The sequence below is a fragment of the Macaca nemestrina genome, chromosome 7, assembly GCF_043159975.1.
Source record: "Macaca nemestrina isolate mMacNem1 chromosome 7, mMacNem.hap1, whole genome shotgun sequence".
Classification (NCBI taxonomy): domain Eukaryota; kingdom Metazoa; phylum Chordata; class Mammalia; order Primates; family Cercopithecidae; genus Macaca; species Macaca nemestrina.
In genome coordinates, this window is record NC_092131.1 from 153,822,919 (window position 1) to 153,844,131 (window position 21,213).

The 21,213-nt window shown below is 39.4% G+C and overlaps 1 protein-coding gene and 1 long non-coding RNA gene across 10 annotated transcripts in view; one reads left to right on the plus strand and one right to left on the minus strand.

Annotated features, from left to right (window-relative positions):
- The window catches only part of LOC105490747 (uncharacterized), a 33,070-nt gene extending 24,954 nt beyond the window's left edge, over window positions 1–8,116 (plus strand). For all 3 annotated transcript variants that reach the window (XR_011606070.1, XR_011606071.1, XR_011606072.1), the window contains one exon: window positions 7,841–8,116. This is a non-coding gene — a long non-coding RNA (uncharacterized lncRNA). The remainder of the gene's footprint in view (window positions 1–7,840) is intronic.
- The window catches only part of LOC105490718 (solute carrier family 12 member 1), a 102,031-nt gene that overhangs the window by 1,760 nt on the left and 79,058 nt on the right, over window positions 1–21,213 (minus strand). For 6 of the 7 annotated variants that reach the window (XM_071066895.1, XM_011756621.3, XM_011756607.3 and 3 more), the window contains 6 exons: window positions 19,038–19,181; window positions 16,122–16,253; window positions 15,777–15,888; window positions 11,870–11,956; window positions 4,172–4,307; window positions 640–707 (listed from right to left, as the gene is read on the minus strand). In XM_071066895.1, coding sequence (XP_070922996.1) covers window positions 640–707; window positions 4,172–4,307; window positions 11,870–11,956; window positions 15,777–15,888; window positions 16,122–16,253; window positions 19,038–19,181 — 679 coding nt within the window. Of the gene's footprint in view, window positions 1–639; window positions 708–4,171; window positions 4,308–10,841; window positions 11,772–11,869; window positions 11,957–15,776; window positions 15,889–16,121; window positions 16,254–19,037; window positions 19,182–21,213 lie in introns of those variants that run through there. The other variant, XM_071066897.1, reaches the window with a different exon arrangement.

The following is a 21,213-nucleotide window of genomic DNA, read 5'->3' on the forward strand; positions in this document are numbered from 1 at the left end:
ATGGATACTTTTCCAGTCTACACTATGTGAAGATATATTTATCTTTATACATAGAAGTCAATTCGTGAGGTATACATGTGAAGTCCTTAGAGGTTTTCTTGTTTAAATACCAATCTTTAAGTAAACAAACATACATTTTCAGTAGATGCGACCCTACCATTTGTAAGGCTAGAGTGTGAAGAGTGAAAATGGAAATGGCTCTGCCTTTTTCTCCTACCTGGGCCTCTTCCTACATTACAGGGAGCCTTGTGAACCTGCCATGGGCACAGTGGCTCAGGGACACCCACCCAGGGAAGGGGCCCGTGAGCTGTGGTGGCTGACTTGTGGCTGTTAATAGATGGGCACACACCTCTTCATAAGGCATGGCGGACAGCAAGTCCAAGTGAGGCTCTGATGCTTATGGGCCTGAGGGGTCAAGGTCTCAGGGTGGCACTTATCTTCCTTCACTGTCTAAGAAAGAATCCCACGTGTTCCAAAAAAAAAAAAAAAAAAAACCACACACACGCACACACACACAGACAGACACACACAAAAACAAAACAAAATTCCCACCTGAAGAGTCATAAGCTTTTAAATGGATTAACCCATTAAGCCTAAGATTTATTTCTAATGTTCTTCAATGCCTGCGATGATACTTACAGGACAATGAGATTAGCAGCTCTGGAATGCTCCTGTAAGAGTTCATTCAGTCGAACTTGGCGGTAACTCTGTGGGCAACATTCAGATTTGTTGAGTACAGTTCTACCAGAATTACGAATGAGAATTTATTTTCTTAAATCATGAACAAGCAGAAAATCTCATCTTAAAAAATGTGTAAAAATTACAATTACTTTTTCAGGCTTAGAAACTTAACAGTGTTTCAAAACCTCGTGAGAAATTTTAGAAATATAAAGAATAAGACACAGTACAAAGATTTTCATTTTGCTATAGTGGCTTATTAAATTCTAGGGAGAGGGGAAGCAAACAACATAGATAATACTAAAAAGAAGGTGTTTTCTCCTACCCTGGCCTCTTCCTACACTACAAGGAGCCTCATGAACCTGCTATGGGCACAGTGGCATGTGCCCATGCCCAGGCACAGTGGAATGGCCAGTTTGAGGCAATAGGTTTTCTGTTTAAAAAACTTGGTCGAATCTTGGTACCAATTTGATACTCTAAGAATATAGATTGTATTCTAGTCTGCCTTTCTTTAAGCTCTCTGAATATTCTGTAAGCAGAGGGGGCTGGCTCCAATTAAAAAGCCACCAAGAGACTCACTTGGAAAAATAACCACTTTGCAGTGATGAGAGTAATGTTTACTATTGTATTTCACTGGTTCAGAAACCAAGGCTCAGATGCGTGATTTGCTCAATTATATGATAAAACTTGGTCAGAACTGGGCAGCTTATGACACACAGACTTTATGATGATTCTAGTTCAATCTCTTTTTTTCACTAAATCTAAAAGGCTTTTAGTGTTTCTTGCTCAAATTTTTCCAAGTTCAGTTCCTAATGTAGTTGATGTAGGGCATGGTGGGCAGTCAGTCCAAGCGAGGCTCTCTGAGGCTCGTGGGCCCCAGGGGTCAGGGTCTCAGGGTGGCCCTTATCTCCCTTCACTGTCCAAAATCCCACATGTTCCAGTAAAATAAAATCCTATCTGAAGAGTTATGAGCTTTTAAATTGATTAACCCATTCATCCTAAGATTTCTCTCTCTCTTTTGTTTTTTTAGACAGGGTTTCACTCCTGTCATCCAGACTAGAGTACAGTGGCACGATCTCGGCTCACCTCTGCCCCCTGGGCTCAAGTGATCCTCCTGCCTTAGCCTCCCAAGTAGCTGGGACTACACACATGCTACCTCACCAGGCTAATTTTTATATTTTTTTTTGTAGAGGCGGGGTTTCGCTCTGTTAACCAAGCTGGCCTTGAACTCCTGAGCTCAAGCAATCCTCCCACCTTAGCCTCCCAAAGTGCTGGGATTACTCTCTTCCCACACAAGGCAAACGGTTCTTAGACCAAGGAAAATAACTCCTTCCAGCCTCACAGGCCCATTCTATTCTGTAGTCATTTCATAACCTCTTCCATCTAGGTTACAAGGCCGCTAGCCCGTCTCTTAGAACCTCTCATTTCCTTTCCAGCGTAGAAATCTATCCTCAAGGAAATCACTTCTCAGTGTTCCATCTGCTATTCTACTACTCCTCAAGGATTGTTCAGGCCCCCTCCCTTTCCTACACATCAAGCTTGGGGATTTGCCCCCACCCAGGACTAGCAAATTGACTTTACTCACATGCCTCGAGTCAGGAAACTAAAACACCTCTTGGTCTGGGTAGACACTTTGACTGGATAGGTAGAGGCCTTTCCCACAGGGTCTGAGAAGGCCACTGTGGTCATTTCTTCCCTTCTGTCAGACATAATTCCTCAGTTTAGCCTTCCCACCTCTATACAGTCCGATAATGGACTGGCCTTTATTAGTCAAATCACCCAAGCAGTTTTTCAGGCTTTTGGTATTCAGTGAAACCTTTATATCCTTTACTGTCCTCAATCTTCAGGAAAAGTAGAACAGACTAACAGTCTTTTAAAAACACACCTCACCAAACTCAGTCACCAACTTAAAAAGGACTAGACAATACTTTTACCACTTTCCCTTCTCAGAATTCCGGCCTGTCCTCAGAATGCTACAGGTTCCAGCCCATTTGAGCTCCTGTGTGGATGCTTCTTTTTATTATGTCCCAGTCTCATTCCAGACACCAGCCCAACTTGAACTGCACCCCAAAAACTTGGGTAGAGCCTAAAAACTCACCAACCAAGCAAGTAATTATGCTGAACCCCCTTAGGTTGTCTCTAATTTGATGTCCTAAGTCCTCCCAATTCTTAGTCCTTTAATACCTGTTTTTTCTCCTTCTCTTATTTGGACCTTGTGTCTTCCGTTTAGTTTTTCAGTTTATACAAAACTGCATCCAGGCCATCACCAATCATTCTATACGACCAATGATCCTTCTAACAACCCCGCAATATCACCTCTTAACACAAAATCTTCCTTCAGCTTAATCTCTCCCACTCGAGGTTCCCATGACGCCCCAATCCCGCTTGAAGCAGCTCTGAGAAACATCGCCCATTATCTCTTCATACCACACCCCAAAAACTTTCACTGCCCCAGCACTTCAACACTATTTTGTTTTATTTTTCTTATTAATATAAGAAGACAGGAATGTCAGGCCTCTGAGCCAAAGCTAAGCCATCATATCCCCTGTGACCTGCATGTACACATCCGGATGGCCGGTTGCTGCCTTAACTGATGACATTCCACCACAAAAGAAGTGAAAATGGCCTGTTCCTACCTTAACTGATGGCATTACTTTGTGAAATTCCTTTTCCTGGCTCATCCTGGCTGAAAAGCTCCCCCACTGAGCACCTTGTGACCCGCACCCCTGCCCACCAGAGAACAACCCCCTTTGACTGTAATTTTCCTTTACTTACCCAAATCCTATAAAACAGCCCCACCCCTATCTCCCTTCGCTGACTCTCTTTTTGGATTCAGCCCACCTGAACCCAGGTGAAATAAACAGCCTTGTTGCTCACACAAAGCCTGTTTGGTGGTCTCTTCACACGGACGCGCATGAAAATCACCAACTTCATTCGGCTCAGGACAGAAGGCACAGATGGGAGCATCTTACTGCACTCTCTAGAAAGGCTCACCATTTTTACATCCATATTACAATGTGTGCTGGATCCAGCTTCCATATTCATTGTTCCAATCACATCATATGTTTCCTCAGATGCCTTTATAAGTTTTTCATAGCCATCTCTTCATCAGTTTAAAATTATTTGTTATTGTGTTAAATTGTGAGTCCATCTAACTTTATCAACTTTGCATACATATTGACTCAAATTATTTTAGGCTGATGGGTCTCTCTCCTGTTCTTTAAAATGAAATTTGAAAGAAGACTTCACAATCTGTGCCAATAACCTATTTTTTAACTTTTAAAAAATAATTGACCTTATGGGAAAAATGAAACCGTTTTCTAAATAATCATATCCAGTAAATGATTGAAAAGCACTTGAAAAATGCAGAAACCTTGGATCTTGAATAATGACGTTTGATAATAAATATATTGCTTCTTTGTCTTTAAATCAACTACTGTTTCCTTTTTCAGCTAGTTAGACAGCAAAAAAATTAAGAAAGACAAGTCCTTACCTTTTCCTTGACTGCTTCCAGTTCTGCATCTGTAATTTTCCATGGAGTTTCTCTTTTTAATTTCTCAGCAGTTGTTAAATCTTTGCAGCTTTCATGGAGACGATATGGTTCAATCATCTCTTCAAAGACTTTCCAGCTAAAATTTGAATTATAAAGGAGGCCTCACAGTGGGAAACTAACTCATTATTTCACAGATACTCCAGGTATGACTGGCTCTGCTGGCTGTGGAATCAGAGCTGAATATCATGCAAATCTTTTAAGAATTATCTTTGCAGGGAATTTACTGTGAGTAAAACCATGGCTACAGTACACCCTCCCTACCCCAGAAAAGGCTTTAGTGTGTTCGAGGCCTTGTTAGCCTATTAGGTATTAGATCTTCAATATTATCACACAAACACATAGGTAGTAATTGTTCTGCAAATACATTTTCTGCATCGTGTAGTCAAAGACATAGTTGTAATGTAGATACTTTAGCACACAAATGAGTTTCCACCTGCTTATTGTACAGACTCTATGGGAGAAATTCATCAATTAACATAGGAAATGGATATGGCTACCCTCACCCTTAGTCCACATGGCAACTCCCACTCATGGCAGGAGGCCGCTGGCAGGTAGGAGGAGAACAGCAAGGGCTCCCACAAGTTTAATGATTGCAGAACAATTTGGATGCTTTCTGCCAATAATGCTCCCCTTGTCCTTTTGTTGTTTGATGTTGCTGTCTGAGATTTTCAAATGAGTATTATTCAGGTTCATGTTAGGAGAAAGAACAAAAATCAATAATGTTTTAATGCCTAAAAATCTGACACTATGTTAGAACATTTAAAAAGAAATTGCTGAGGAGAAAACTGGCAGCTAAGAGCTACAGAACCTTTTAAAAATTACTTATAAGAATCTCATAAGATTTATTTTTAAAAACAATGATACAAAGTAAAACTTATATTTACGGCAGTAGTTGTCTCTAGTGTGCTACTTTAAGATGATCTCAAGAACAATTTATTTGGTTTTATATAATGTAGCTTAGTTATAATTTAGTAATTTTGGAATGAATAATAATTAGAATCAATATGCCGTTAAGTCAGGAAATGAAAATATGAAGTAATGAGTTCAATTATCTCACCAACTGGCCTGATTTAGGATTTGCAGATGAAAGTGCAGAGATTACAAAGGAGCAGGATGGTCCCTACTAGTGAGCCTTTGTTAAGAGACTGAAAAGATACTTAATGCGTTAGGCTTCTATTGCATTGACTTATTTAGAAAGGTAGGCAAAGACAGGGAAAGAATAAGACTGATAGGCCTTATTATTCTTTCAACTTTGATTTCCTATTTCAACAGTGTCGTGCCTTTAGAGACCTCTGGGAGTGGTCATCACTATGGAAAGATGCTGGCTTCGGAGAGTAGGGTCTGGGTTCTCGCTCCAGCTCTTGCATTGTTCTCCTTGGCCTGGATATTCTAGGCTATAAAAGGGGAGTAACCATGGCTGCTAGAAGGGGAGTAACAATGGCTGCTAGAAACTGGTTTGAGAGTCACTGTGATAATTTGGGTGACAGTGTTCTGAAAAGCATGCAGTGCCTTGGAAAGGCAAGACGTTCACTTTACTCAGCAGCCACAGGATTGACGTTCGCAGTGGAGAGGCTTTCTGTTTAAGCTCTTCATATACTTATTTTGATCAGGATGAGAGTTTCTTTGCAGCTCAACCCAAATTCTTGTTAGAAAGCACAGTATAAAAATAGTTTCCTAAGGAATAGAAGGTGGAGTAGAGGTTGCTGGTTGTCTCCCCAGCAACTGTACTATGTTTTCCTCATTGTAGTTTCAGTGGGAATGACTTCATTGACAGCATAGACAATCAGCACAACTCTATGTCTTCTTCCAGAGTGATTGGCCAGGTGGGCACATAACATAGGGAAACTTGAACCAATAAGTACCCATTACTATGCTGACCACAGTAATGTCTCAGTGGCTTAGATTAGTGAAACCTGAAAGGAGCCCTGGACCCTGAGCTCACTAATTTGAGAAGAGACAAACTTTCTCTCCTATGGAACATACATGAGCGAGTAGGTAGTCCTGGTTGCAATTGACAGTCATCTTGTTTTTATAAGTGAAATCAACTTTGATGGATGCTTTTATTAAAAAAAAAAAGTAAAGTAGGGAGACTGAAAGAGAATTAGTCCTTGATTACAAAATTAACCTAGATCAAGCTTAGCCTGAAATCCAAAATATGATTGTATTTTTAAGTTACATATGAAAGTAATTCCTATTGTCGAAATCACTGTGAGTTAAGTTTTCTTTTACTTGCAATTGAAACATGCTAAGTGACATGGGATGATAACGGGGCTGTATTTGCCCATTTTTGTCTTTGAACACTTACTGCTCCTTCTCTGTGTTCATCTTTGATTTGTCTATCCTTTGGATCATCTTTGAACTGGCTATTTTTCATTCTCTTCGCTAGGGGATCCTGACGTAGCTCAAGATTTCTATTTTGATTCTCATTAAATCTGATTTTTTCCTTATAAGTACTTTTAATTGACTCCAGAATAAGCCAAGTGTTACATGCTATTAAATATAAATAAGAATTCAATTGTTAAAATAACTGCTGCCTTCCCCATCCTTGTTCCTCATAACAAAGTTTAAAATTTTTAAAATTACATAATATTTTCCCCCCAAGTCCACATAAAATTTCTTCTCTCAAAGTAATGTACCAATTGTTTCTGGGACTACTCTAGCATCTTTAAACTAAATTACCTACTTAATTGCTTCTAGTTTCTCTTTGATTTCCACATAAAGATTGTTGTCTTTTTGTCCTAAGACTTTTAATTCAGTCTATACAATAAAAAATGGAATTTAAGCACAAGAGCTTTTCAGTTTCTCCTGGCTCAATTATTTTCTCATTAACTTTGCTTTTATACTCCCTTTCACCCTTGCCCTACCATGTTTATAGATAATGTTTCTATGATAAAATTCCTCCATCAAGACTTACTGATGTTTTATGGGTAGTTGAAAGATTTATTAAAGGCAATTTGAGGGCATTTAAAATTAGCCTCCAACATGGAAATCATTGACAAGCTATTTTTGACATATTGTGTATCACCTGGTGACCAAGAAAGAATAGTGATCAGGGGATAGTTGTTAACAGTAGGTAAGGGCTGCCTGGCCAAGGTCCAGGTGGGAGCTGAAATTGAGCCAGTGTTCTATTTTCTAAACGTTAGCTCCTGGGTCTGGGGCTGCATCAGCCCAGAGGAAGAGTTCTCTTTCTCTGATTAGACCATCCAGAGGAGTTGCCTTAATTAAGGTATTACAAATATGCCAGATGCGCTACTAGTGGCCATCTGTGAGATTTACTGAATGACCGTACTGTGTTCTACATTAGGGTTACTTTCAAGTATTGGAACAGCCATTGCCAACATCAGATAGGGACTGTTTTATAAAGTAATATGACATCACTGTGGCAGGAGGCTGAAGAGAAGAGGATGGCTCTTCCAGCACACTCCTTCTGGTGGCCTCCTGTTTCGTCAGCAGGGTATATTGGTCACAAGGATTCTTTTATTTTAGTAAGAATGGATTTTTTTTTTCTGCATTTTCCTTAATACCTTGAAACAACAGAGAGAAAACTTCCAAAATTTTGAAAACTAATTGATTTCCTGACAAAAAAAAAATTAATTCTCTTTATTCCAGGATAATGAGGACATGTGACAAACACCAAATGAACACAGTGGACATCAGAAGAGGACATCCGGGACAAAGGTCAGAGTAGTAAGAAGAAGAGTGTCCAGACTACAAAAAGTATTCAAAGAAAAAAGAGGCTTGGTTAATGGAAGAGGTACATCAGCCTCAGCAATAGGACAGAAAGGATGGCTATGCAGGGTGGTGACCGTGGCAGCTGGACAGACTAGTATGAAAGAAGGAGAAGGATATAAGGACTTGGGTTGAGAAAACTAGACTGACAAGTAAAGAGACAAAGAAATATAGGCACAAATTAGTCAGCAAAACATTGATAATGTCAGCAAACACTGGTAATGCTTAGCTAAGGATAAGACCAACAACCGCAAGGAGAATTTGGCTACAAGAAGTGGGTGAGGCCAGGTGTGCTGGCTCATGCCTGTCATTCCAGTACTTTGGGAAGCCAAGGTGGCAGGACCAGTTAAGCCCAGGGGTTTGAGACCAGTCAGGGCAGCATAGTGAGACTTTTTCTTTACCAGAAAAAAAGCTGGGGGTAGTGGCTCATGCCTGTAGACTCAGCTACTCAAGAGGCTGAGGCAGGAGGATCTCTTGAGCCCGGAAGTTAGAGGCTACAATGAGCTATGATTGTACCACTGCAACCTAGCCTAGATGACAGTGAGATCCTGTTTCAAAAAAAAAAAAAAAAAAAAGGTGGATAGTTCATGTTCAGTAGGGCTTATAGGAAATCCAAAGTCAGTAGAAGACACAGTGACTACCCACTAGACAACAGAAAATGGCCCTATCTTGCAGAGCACTGGCCGGCTATGCCCTATTGCTAAGTGGCATGTACTAAGGAATTGTTGGACTTGCTGATATGAAAGAGGATGTATTTCTACCAATTAGAGCCATATGATGAGCTTGTTTGATTATATTGCTGCAAATGCCAAAATGCAATGATATAGAGAATGGAAATTCTTTGAATAAAAAGTGGAAGGCTACCAGAGATTACCATATGACCACCCAGTTAATATCAGAATGTTAATTACATTTGTCAATGAGAATTATGTGTTCTTAGTTTTTCTTATGCATTTATAACTATAGAAATACAAGAATGTAATGCATTAGAGTATGATGTAAAGAAATATCACAAAGTAATAACCAGTTTCACCCTGTCGATTATAGCTTTCTTATCACAGTTAATTTATTTCTTTTCTCTCCCTCTTTTTTTTTTTTTTTTTTTTTTTGAGATGGAGTCTCGCTCTGTTGCTAAGGCTATAATGCAATGGTACGATCTCGGCTCACCACAACCTCTACCTCCCGGATCCAAGTGATTCTCCTGCCTCAGTCTCCCGAGTAGTTTGGATTACAGGCGCCCACCACCACGCTTGGCTAATTTTTGTATTTTTATTAGAGACAGGGTTTCACCATGTTGGTCAGTCTGGTCTCAAACTCCTGACCTCAGGTGATCTGCCTGCCTCGGCCTCCCAAAGTGCTGGGATTACAGGTATAAGCCACTGTGCCCGGCTCTTTTTTCTTTTCTTTCTTTTTTTTTTTTTTTTTTTGAGACAGGGTCTCAAAAAAGAGACTCTTGTCACCCAGCCTGCAGTGCAGTGGGGTGATCATGGCTCACTGTAGCCTTGACATCCCAGGTTCACGTGATCCTCCTGCTTCAGCCTCCTGAGTATCTAGGACTACAGGCATACACCACCAAGCCTGGTGAATTTTTTCTATTTTGGGGGGTCTTGGTATGTCGCCCAGGCTGCTCTGGAACTCCTGGGCTCAAGCGATCCTCCTGTCTTGCCCTCCCAAAGTGCTGAGGTTACAGGTGTGAACCACCACGCCTTGCAGTTAAGGTGTTTTGTAAAACCATTTTAACTGACTCACTGCCTTGGAAGGATCATGAGTAACCTCAAAGAATATGAAATTCAAGTTTGTTTGATCAGTAAGAATGCATCTTAAATTGGAATAATTTTCAGTTAGTTATTAAGCTCATATAGAATAGCAATAAATCAAAAGAAGAGTCAAGAAGCCTTGAAAAACATGGAATTATAATCCATCAAGGAGTACAAAAGGGGCTGGGTGTGGTGGCTAACACCTGTAATCCCAGCACTTTGGGAGGCTGAGGCAAGCAGATCACAAGGTTAGGAGATCGAGACCATCCTGGTCAACATGGTGAAACCCCGTCTCTACTAAAAAAAAAAAAAAATACAAAAATTAACTGGGCGTGGTGGTGCGTGCCTGTAATCCCGGCTATTCAGCAGCTGAGTGAGGCAGGAGAATCCCTTGAACCAGGGCGTCGGAGGTTGCAGTGAGCCAAGATGGCGCCATTGCACTCCAGCCTGGCAACAGAGCTAGACTCCATTTAAAAAAAAAAAACAAAAAAAGAAGTACAAAAGGAAGAAGAAATGATGGTCAACAGAAAAGGGAAGAGATCTGACAGAACCGTGATAATCTAAGCCATTCTGGGACCTTCACATCCCTCTGTATGATTCCTCTTGGAGGCCCCACTCCACACGAAATCAAATGTATTAAATTGCATGTGAGTGCAACACAAAATATGATTTTAGATTATAAATAATTGAAAACATTTTGTAATTGTTAAATGATAACTCTAAATATTTAATTTAATTTATAATTGGCCATGGTTTCTAAACAATCTTCTTGCACCCTTGCAAACTACTGTGAAGATCTAACCTACAAGTGTTTTCAAATATCAGTGTTGCCAGGTGTGATGGCTCATGCCTGTAATCCCAGCACTTTGGGAGGCTAAGGCGGGCAGATCACTCAAGCTCAGGGGCTTGAAACCAGCCTGGGCAACATGGCGAAAGCCCGTCTCTACCAAAAAATTAACCAGGTGTGGTGGCACGTGCTTGTGGTCCCAGCTACCTAGGAGGCCAAGGTGGGAGAATGACCTGAGTCCAGGAGGCAGAGGTTGTTGTGAGCTGAGATTGCACTGCTACACTCCATCCTGGATGACAGAGTGAGACCCTGTCTCAAAAAAAAAAAAACCCAAAAATATCATTGTTATAAGCTGAATGCTTGTGTCCCCCCACCCAAATTCATGTGTTGAAGCCCTAACTTCCATGTGATAGTATTTGGAGGTGAAGCCTTTGGGTGGTAATTAGGTTGAGATGAGTTCATGAGGGTAGGTTCCCTATTATAGGATTAGTGCTCTTATAGGAAGAGAAAGAGAGAATTCTTTCCACCATGTGAGGACATAGCAAGGAGGCAGCCATCTGCACACCACCAAGAGGGCCCTCAAAGGAAATTGAGTAAGTTAGCACCTTGAACTTGGACTTCCCAGAACTTCGCCAGAACTGTGAGAAATAAATGTCTGTTGTTTAATCCACCCAGTCCATGGCATTTTGGTATAGCAGCCTTAGCTGACAAAGACACTAATGGAGTTGATAAATATAACAATTAATGAGGATTAAAATAATGTCACATTTTGAAGATATTTAAATGATTACTTTGATTTTGTCATTTTCTTTTTTTATTTTGGAGCCAATACATTTCTTTTCCAGGCTTCAGATAGTTTTAGACATCCCCGCAAAATTCACAGGCCTTACCTGTTGGGCCTTTAGTGCCTAAAAGCTAAAATGACCCTGGGGAGTTGGTATTGTCCGTGTGCCGAGAAGACACGAGCTGTTTCCACATCTTCTCCATCAGAGCTCCCCATCCAGGCTGCTCCACGAGTAACTCTGAATAACAAAACTTGCCCTGATGGCTCCGGTCAGAATAGTATGACCTTGCGCTTCCTGCTACTCTTGCCACCATAGAAACCGAGAACAGGAAGGGCAATTCTAAACTACGAACTAATCTGTTTCAACAATTCTCCCTCTCAGGCTTGTCTTCACTGTAAAGGCTTTTCTTCCCTTTAGAATGTACTTGTTAGTTCTTCATGATTATTTGAAGGCCCTTCTTATTAGATCCCATTAAGAAGTCACTGCAGTAAATACATAACATTTTTACTGTTGATAATCAACACAAAAGAGAATGAGAGAGTCCATGGGTAATCAATGGATCTTGTTTAATATTTCATACCTCTCTTTGTTTGGCTTAATGTTGATGTCACCAATGATGTGGATGTCTGCAAATTTTATCCTAAATTTGCTCAGAAGGGAAGCCATTCTGAAAATATGAGAGGAAAATACTTCATCATTGCATATTTAACTATTTTCAATCAAAGAGTTTTGTGTTTGAGTTAAGATATCAAAAGCAATCATGTCTTATTTCAGCTTAGCTTTCAGACAGAGGCTTTTTGGTTGGTGTTTGATTTTCATTACAGTACTTGATGAACACATCAAGTGTGGACCAAGCTATTTCACTGAAGGCATAAAGAAACCCCTGTAGGTGCAGACACTGGCAACAGCCAATCCAACCCTGTATTTATGTCACAGGGAACAGAATGCAAATCTGTCCACATTTCTTGTTATTTGAAAGACAGCAAGTCTTAATACTTATGGACTATAATATTGGTGTAATTTTTATAGTTACTGACAAACTACTGACAGTTATCATACAATATATCATAATATGATAAATTATATGATTAATTATATATAAACATATTATATATAAATTATACAATATATAAACATATTATAACATTATAAACCATCGTGTATATTATAAAACCTCATATATATAAGCCTTATATGTATATGGCTTTTATATATATATATGAGGTTTTTTCCTGGCAACTGATAATTTTGATATAATTTCAAAGTTACAGAAAAGTGTTTAAGATAATACAAAGAACTCCCAGATTCACCAGTTGTTTATATTTTGTCCCATTTGATTTATCATTTTCTTTGTTTCTCTCTCTTTATATTTATCTATCTATTTACTTCTATCTCTATCTATCTACCTATCTACTCTAATCTTTTAAAGTCAGTTGCAGATATTAGGCACCTTTACCCCTAAATTTTTCAGTGAGCACTTCCTAAGAACAAGGACAATCTCTTATATAAAGAGAGCACAATTTTTGAAATTGGAAAATTTAACATTGATGCCATACTACCATTTAAGCCACAAAACATTTTCAAATTATACTAATTGTCCCAATAAAGTATTGGCAGCTTTAAGAAATATAAAATATTATAGACATTATGTTAATTTCCATGTTAATATGATCCTCTTGAAGTACAATTAAATATATATATTAGTATATACATATCATATTGATTTGATTGAAAAGACATATATGCATATACGTATAATATATATGCAGTCATACACCACATCATAACATTCTGGTCAATGACAGACTGCATGTACGATCGTGGTCCCATAAGATTATAATGAAACTGAAAAATTCCTATCACCTAGTGATGTTGTAATAATAGCATAGCACAGCGCATTATTTACACGTTTGTGGTGATGCTGCTGTAAACAAACCTACTGCACTGCCAGTCATATAAAAATACAGCACATACAATTGCATACAGTACATACTTGATAACAATAATAAATGACTGTTACTGGTTATGTGTTTACATACTATACTTTTTATTGTTATTTTAGAGTGTACTCCTTCTACTTATTAAAAAAAGTGAACTGTGAAACAGCTTCAGGCAGGTCCTTTAGGGAGATATTCCAGAGGAAAGCATTGTTATTATATGAGATGACAGCTCCATGCCTGTTATTGCCCTGGAAGACCTTCCAGTGGGATACAAGATGTGGACGTGGCAGACAGTGATATTGATGATCCTGACCCTGGATAGACCTACCCTAATGTGTGTGTTTGTGTTTCAGTTTTTAACAAAAATATTTAAAAAGAAAAAATAGAAAAAAGCAGGCCGGGCGCGGTGGCTCATGCCTGTAATCCCAGCACTTTGGGAGGCCGACAGGGGCAGTAGATCAAGACCATCCTGGCTAACACGGTGAAACCCCGTCTCTACTAAAAATACAAAAAATTAGCTGGTCGAGGTGGCAGGCGCCTGTAGTCCCAGCTACTCGCGAGACTGAGGCAGGAGAATGGCATGAACCCGGGAGGTGGAGCTTGCAGTGAGCTGAGATCCGGCCACTGCACTCCAGCCTGGGCGACAGAGCGAGACTCCGCCAAAAAAAAAAAAAAAAAAAAAAAAAAAAAAAAAAAAAAAGGCCGGGTGCGGTGGCTCAAGCCTGTAATCCCAGCACTTTGGGAGGCCGAGAGGGGCGGATCATGAGGTCAGGAGATTGAGACCATCCTGGCTAACACGGTGAAACCCCGTCTCTACTAAAAAAATACAAAAAAACTAGCCGGGCGAGGTGGCGGGCGCCTGTAGTCCCAGCTACTTGGGAGGCTGAGGCAGGAGAATGGCGTAAACCCGGGAGGCGGAGCTTGCAGTGAGCTGAGATCTGGCCACTGCACTCCAGCCTGGGCGACAGAGCGAGACTCCGTCTCAAAAAATAAATAAATAAATAAGTAAATATAAAAGAAAAAAGCTTATAGAATAAGGATATAAGAAAACACTTTTACACAGCTGTACAATATGTTTTAAGCTCGGTGTTATTACAAAAGGGTCAAAAGCTTACAAATTATACAGTAAAAAAGTTACAGTAAGATAAGGTTAATTTATTATTAAAGAAAAATATTTTTTATTCTCAGGTCCAGCTTTGAAGAAAAATATTTTTGTATAAATTTTGTGTAGCCCAAGTATGCAGTGTTGATAAAATCTACAGTCGCGTAGTCATGTCCTGGGGCCTCACATTCCCTCACTGATGCACCCAGAGCAACTGCCAGTCCTGCAAGTTCCATTCATGGTAAGTGCCCAATACAAGTGGACCATTTTTTATCTTTTATGCTGTATTTTTACTATACCATTTCTATGTTTTGATATACAAATATTTACCACTGTGTTACAGTTGTCTACAGTATTCAGTTCAGATTTGTAGCCTAGAGCAACAGGGTATACCATATAACCTAGGTGTGTAGTAAGTTATACCATCTAGGTTTGTGTAAGTACACTCTGATGTTTGCACAATATGAAATTGCCTGACACATTTCTCAGAATGTAACAATGTAGCAATTTATAACTATATGTGTGTCTGTGTGTGTGTATGGGTATATATATATGTATACCACATTCACAGCACAATACATCCTAAGAGGGAAGAGAAAATATTAAAAATTACTGAATAAAGCCTGTCATTATTTTGTGACTTCTGGAAGTGCTGGTTCCAGGAAGGACTCGGAGCTTAGTCCCTCAGTGCCATGAGGGACTAAGTGCTAAAGGTGGTTTTCTGAATTTCCACCAGAGACCTCTAGATGTGTCATGTTCGCAGCATGCTTATTCTTCTCACACCTGGCATCAGCTCTCAATGGCTACATTAATGAGAAAGATACAGACTTACACTGTGAGATTTTTTTTTTTTTTTAAAGTTAAATTAGAAGAGTTCTCTACAGTCATCCCTTTAAACTCTTTCAAACTACAAAGGAGAAACTGGGGACCCAGATGTATTTGGCAACTGTTGCAAAGTCCTACAGCTCCTTGATGGCAGAGCTGGGGCTAGAACCCAGGTGCAGTCTCTCCATTTAGTTCTCTTTTACATATGCTGTGCTAAGAGTGACTGCCATGAATTAGGAGGTTTGAATTCCCACAGAAAAAGCAACTGGACCCGAATTTCCTTCAGGCTCTTCTTTTCTTGGATGCCTTTACTGGTCAGAACAAAATAAGCATTATATGAGATAATGAAGCTCCCACTCAGGACTTGCGATGAGGCTTCTGTGGCACCTTCCTTTTGGAAAGCATTTGTGACAGAGGATAAGAGGTCTTGCTTGAAGACAGTGATCAGGAAAAATATGAAAATAATTTCCTGACCAGAAAACCAAGTAAACACGAGGCCTATCCTGGTGGCTTTGTTTTTAAGTCTACTCTGTCTCAGAGACACTTAAAGTTATTAAAATGAAAGCATTAAAGCAACAAACCTCTGAAATGACCTAACATGTGGGTGGTAAACTACTTACGCAATTTTTTCTTCTTCAATGCGGTTGATCTTTCCTCCGACATAGATCCTTAATTTACAGTCTTTCCATTTTTTTCTGAGAGTCAAGATATAGGGGATAAGAAGTGTTAACCCTGGAATAAAGAGTGAATTATGACACGTTGAGTATATCTAAATGGGAGGAAATGAATAGCTTTATATCTTTATTCATTCCCACACTGATAGCTCTTAATTAAGTTACAATCTTTGGAGAACACAGAAACATTATTCTTTAACCAGCATTGTTCCCATATACCTTCTCATGCAGTTTGTTAAGTTGATCAAGATAGGAATTCTTGTCCCTAGTGTATTTTCTGAAAGTTTTTACCTCCGTCATCAAACAACCACCAAACATCAATTGTGCCTTTTTCTTGTTTCTTTTTAAATTGAGTGCTGGCTTCCACCAGTTTCTGGTTGAACTCTCCCACATGCATCGACTGGATTGTGTTAATGCTGCCATCTGAAATGAAGGAGGAATTGATGCATCTGTTTGCTTCTGAGGGCAGAAGCAAAATAACTTTCCAATCAATCTACTGATGAAAATAGAGAAAAGGTCACAGATTCGTGTTTATTATACCTAAAATAAATAGCGACTCTATTCTTCAAAAGGCAGAGACAAAAGTCCAATCCCAGAATAATTTAGACCACCTTCAATAGTTAAATAAAATATTGACAGTCAATAGTTAAGTAAAACAGCTTTATGATTATAGTTTTTATTAAAAAACAATGGATTTTTTCAGACCTTTAGCAATCTGTCTCAGAGTGGAGTTATTACTGAGGCATGCAGCAATGCTACTAGCCAGAAATCCCCATTTCCCCAAATCTCAGATATAAATCAACTTAATAGTATTAATATTTTTATATTTACTTCACATGTGGTAAGTGGTTTTCTGGAAATAAGCTATAGAATCAGAAATATCCTTTCATTAAGGAATTGATGTGTGAAGCACTATTTTGGTTTAAGTTCCATTCAGGTCTGGTTTCTAAAATTTGCCAGGGACCGTGTGCATCTTGAACTCTGTGACTATTTGGTCCCTTAGTCGGCCTGGCTTACTCCTCTGCTTTCTTTTCAAGGAATCTTGTGAAGCTAAAGTAAAGCCATTTGAGCTATTTGAATCTTTGTGAATTAGATGAAAATAAAAAGCTAGAAAATATGGAAATAAAAACATCTTTACTCGAGTTATAATTCAGGGTGCATATAAAACAGTTAAAATTTTTTAAAATGCAATTTCTACCCTAACATGGATACAATGAAAGTGTACCAGGGAACTCGGCCAGTGTTGGAGCCGGACCTGTTCCTGTTTGCCAAGAGGGGTTTCTTTGCCACAGTGTACATAGTATTTCTCATATCTGTGTCTTTGAAAGTCATGACTTTATTGCTCTCTTTCAAAGAGGTGGTGTCAGCCTGGTGCTTAGAGGAGGGCTGACAGCCTCTTTAGAGCTTCCTCTCTGATCTAAGAGGTTCTGAAGATGCTTTGTTTTATCTTTTGCTGTTTCTGTGTTTAGGGTCTGTCAGTTCTGAAGCAATGATCTGATATTGTTTTTACATCCCTGGGACTGCTGAGGGAGAAAAATTTATTTACAAAATGGACCAAGCTCTGCCCTCACCTACAGACAAGTCAAAGTATCCAGAGGCCTCCTGTTCATACTCAGGTGCCTGGGGGCAGGATTGGTTCTGGTCTAGAACTCAAGAGTTGACAATAACGGAAGCCTAGAGTAGTGAATGAGCCCACTTTAGAGCTATGTTTAAACTTCTAGGTATTAAAACAGTATATAACATTATTACTTTTCTTTTCTGAACAATTTGACATGTTGACTTTTGGAAGAGTATATTTTTGCCAAAACAAGTATTGTGATGCAAAAATAAGCTTCCAGAATAAATAACAAGTCCTGCTGTCATAATAAGGACATTAATGCTTCCCTCTCTCTAGTTAGACCACACTGTTGGGCTATGACTTTTGAATTTTCCATTATTTTCCAGACTGTACCACTTAATAGAGCAGATTTAATGGATTGTTAACTTTTTTTTACAGTTAAACCAAATAATTAGAAAGAAAAGAAGTAGTAGTTAGCATCCAGAACAGTCTTATTTAAATATTTTCACCCTGATGTAGCTTCAGCTTGAATTCAAACACATCATCTATGTCATTTTAAGGTGAACTGTAAGGAGTAGGCCACGGCCCATGGGGTTATCCCAGGAACTCGACAGTACCCAGAGTATCTGAAGTGGGGCAATATCTGGATTTCCCATCATTCTCTGTAGATGTATAAAACTATTATATTATAGGTGAAATTTCATCTTTGGGCTATAGTAGGAAAGCAAACAGACAAACCATTTATGGGGTGGGAGATGGCCTTGTCGAAGAGCCTCTTTGAAGGGTTGGCCCTGGTCATCCTAGACCAGAAGCCTGCTAAGTCTCCACTTGGATCCTGCTGTTTGACTTGGAGACCCTCCCAGAGAAACCATCTTTTCCTGGCCTCACACCAGAGTGTGACTTCAGTAACTACAGGACGTTCGTGCATAAATAAATGCCTGCTAACATTCTGATTTTGGACCAGCAGAGGTCACTGTGGACCTCATTAAACTCAAACCCGTAACGTTTCGGAAAGTAATTTTCAAAAATCCAAACGTTTGAATCGTCTGTTTATAAAACGTGTAACGAGCTCTCCCAACCTCTGATCCTCTGTCCCAGGACTGCATACCATAAGTTCACATATAAATGTACGATTTAGATGAAATCTACAGGTAGTGAGTATCAATAAAGTTCTAAGTCCTGCATTCTGGTTTGTGATAAAGATGCTTTTTTTGAAATCAGCGTTCCAGCTGGATACCATATTTGCATGTACTAGTCATATTTCAGTTCCCTGAAATGTCTGAAAGGTAAGGGTATGTGTGGATAAGACGGTTTGGGTACTGACTCTTAAATTTCTATCCCCTTTCCATCTTAACTGAGAAACTTCTGTTTCATGGCATGCAATCTGCTTAAGCACTATTTGACTTCCAAACCAAATATTACATTTTAAAAATAATTTTTGGCAGTAAGATGGTACAAAGTACTTAATGAGGTTGATAAATGACAATAGCTGCTACCGTTTATCCATACTACCTTCTGGAGAGAAACCTTTCAGTTCCTACCTGCACTCAATGCCCCCAACATCTTAGATGCTGACTTCGGACTCTTTCTAGATGCCCAAATAGTGACTTATCTTATAAACTTTCTTGCAAATTTTAAAAAGTACTTACCTTTTTTAGGCGTTGTCTTGGTAATATTCAACTTGCCAGCTTTTTTAAACAAGCCTCGGATGCCTCCACTTTCCTCTTCACACTCATTGTCTTTGATAGTCGCTTCCAATGCTAGTCTCTCCTGTTCTAATCTCTCTAATTCCTCTGATGAAAGAAGACAAATCACCCACTTAACTCAGAGCTACAACGTTTCTAGAAACAGTCTTATAAACTTTTAATATTTAAAATGGTATGTATGTGATAAGATAATTGTTTATACATAGTATATCTTTTCTAAATGATTTTTATATATTATCTTTTAATAGAAGTAATATATTTTGGTTGGGTGAGGTAGCTCGTGCCTGTAATCTCAGCACTTTGGGAAGCCAAGACGGGTGTATCGCTTGAGCCCAGGAGTTCGAAACCAGCCTGGGCAACATGGTGGAAATCTATCCCTATGAACGATACAAAAATTAGCCGGATGTGGTGTGTAGTGCCAGCTACTTGGGAGGCCGAGGTGAGAGGATCACCTGAGCCTGGGGGGTAGAGGCTGCAGTGAGCCATGATCATGCCACTGCACTGCAGCCTGGGCAATAGAGTGAGATCCTGTCTCCAAAAGAAAAAATAAAAAGTAATGTATCTTAGTAAATTGTATTCAGAAAGTTGTCACAACTAGCTTAAAAAAATAGCTCTATGTGTTAGGTTATGATACATAAAGTTACTACATTTTTTTTTGTGAGGGCAAGAGAGGCTATTTAATGCCATTCTTATTCACTACCATGCAAAAACAAACAAACAGAAAATCTTTCACACTGTAAGCCACCGATTTACTGACCTAAGCTAGTGGGTCAGATGTTTTACAACTGGAAGTGACAAAATTACAGAAGTACACTGGGTATATATCAGCCACACAACAATGCTTCATGAATTGAAACATAAAACTAGACAGCAAGAATTAAGAGAAGATAACAAAATCTTACAATAAACTCTATAGGCGTTGGATACAAATTAAAAAGCATTCACCACCATTCCTTTCAATAAGCAAAATACTTTGTGGAGTGGGTGACCAAAGTCAAAGAAATAAAAGCTGAGGTTTCTGGGTGCCTGTCAGAGTTCACATTGCTAAAAGGGGTCTTATGACACGTTTTAGTCTGGAACAGGAGTCAAGCAGCGCAAAATTTCCTGCCCAAGGTTTAGACACACTATCCAAGCTTTCATGTTGTATCTGGCTGCCTTTTATCCTTTTTGGATTCTGATTGTGACGAAAATTTCCTAGCTGCTATGTAATGTGCTGGATCTTTCTTTGACCTCACCCCACACTGGATCCGGGTAAGTAAGACTTTCAAAGCAGTCACATGACAGTGCTACACTTAGGAGGCCTCTTGCTTCTTGCTTACACTGGGTGAGGTGGCCCTCTTGTCAGATAACCTCATCTTATTGCCTGCTGAGAACAGAGCCTTAGAAAATGAGCAATGTTCAGAGGAAGAGGATAGAAAACCTAGATTCAGTGTTACAAAACACTGGGAGAGCTTCTGTAAATGTCAACCTTCGGAGCCCATTGCCTTATCTATCTGTTAAGCGAAGCTATACAAACTCTAGATTTATCAATTATGTACTAACTAAATCTGTCAGGACAGTCACATCCCTAGACGATGCTGCTATTCAGCTACACAGAATTGTCTGGCCCCTTTCCAGGTCTTAGCAATTAATCTTTTGCTAGTGGCATGAGATTTAAGGTCAAATCACCCATGTGATTTCCCTGAAGCTTCAAAGGTTCTCAAGATCAGCAGCTATAGAAAATCTGAGAAATTAGGCTGATGGTATTAAAACTGAGACAGAAGTTGCTTACCCCTGACTTTTGAAAGGTGAAGACAAGCTGCATTGCAATGGGGGGTCATGACCGATTATAGTTCTGCTGCTGGCTTTAATGTGACATTAGCCAAGTAATTTACTTTTTCTATGCCTTGGATTTCCCGTCTGTGAAATGGAAAACTGTAACCCTTTCCTTTTCCCACTCCCCAAGCTTTGCAAAAAGAATAAACAAAGTGTCCACACAGGGTTTTGGAGGTCCTTAAAGAACAGAGCAAGAACTGCATTCTGTAGGCAGTATATTTATGCAACTTTTGGAAATGGGCCTAGTCATGCAAAACAAATTGAGTATTTTGAGATGCCTGGGAGTTATTTTAGCAGTTACTAT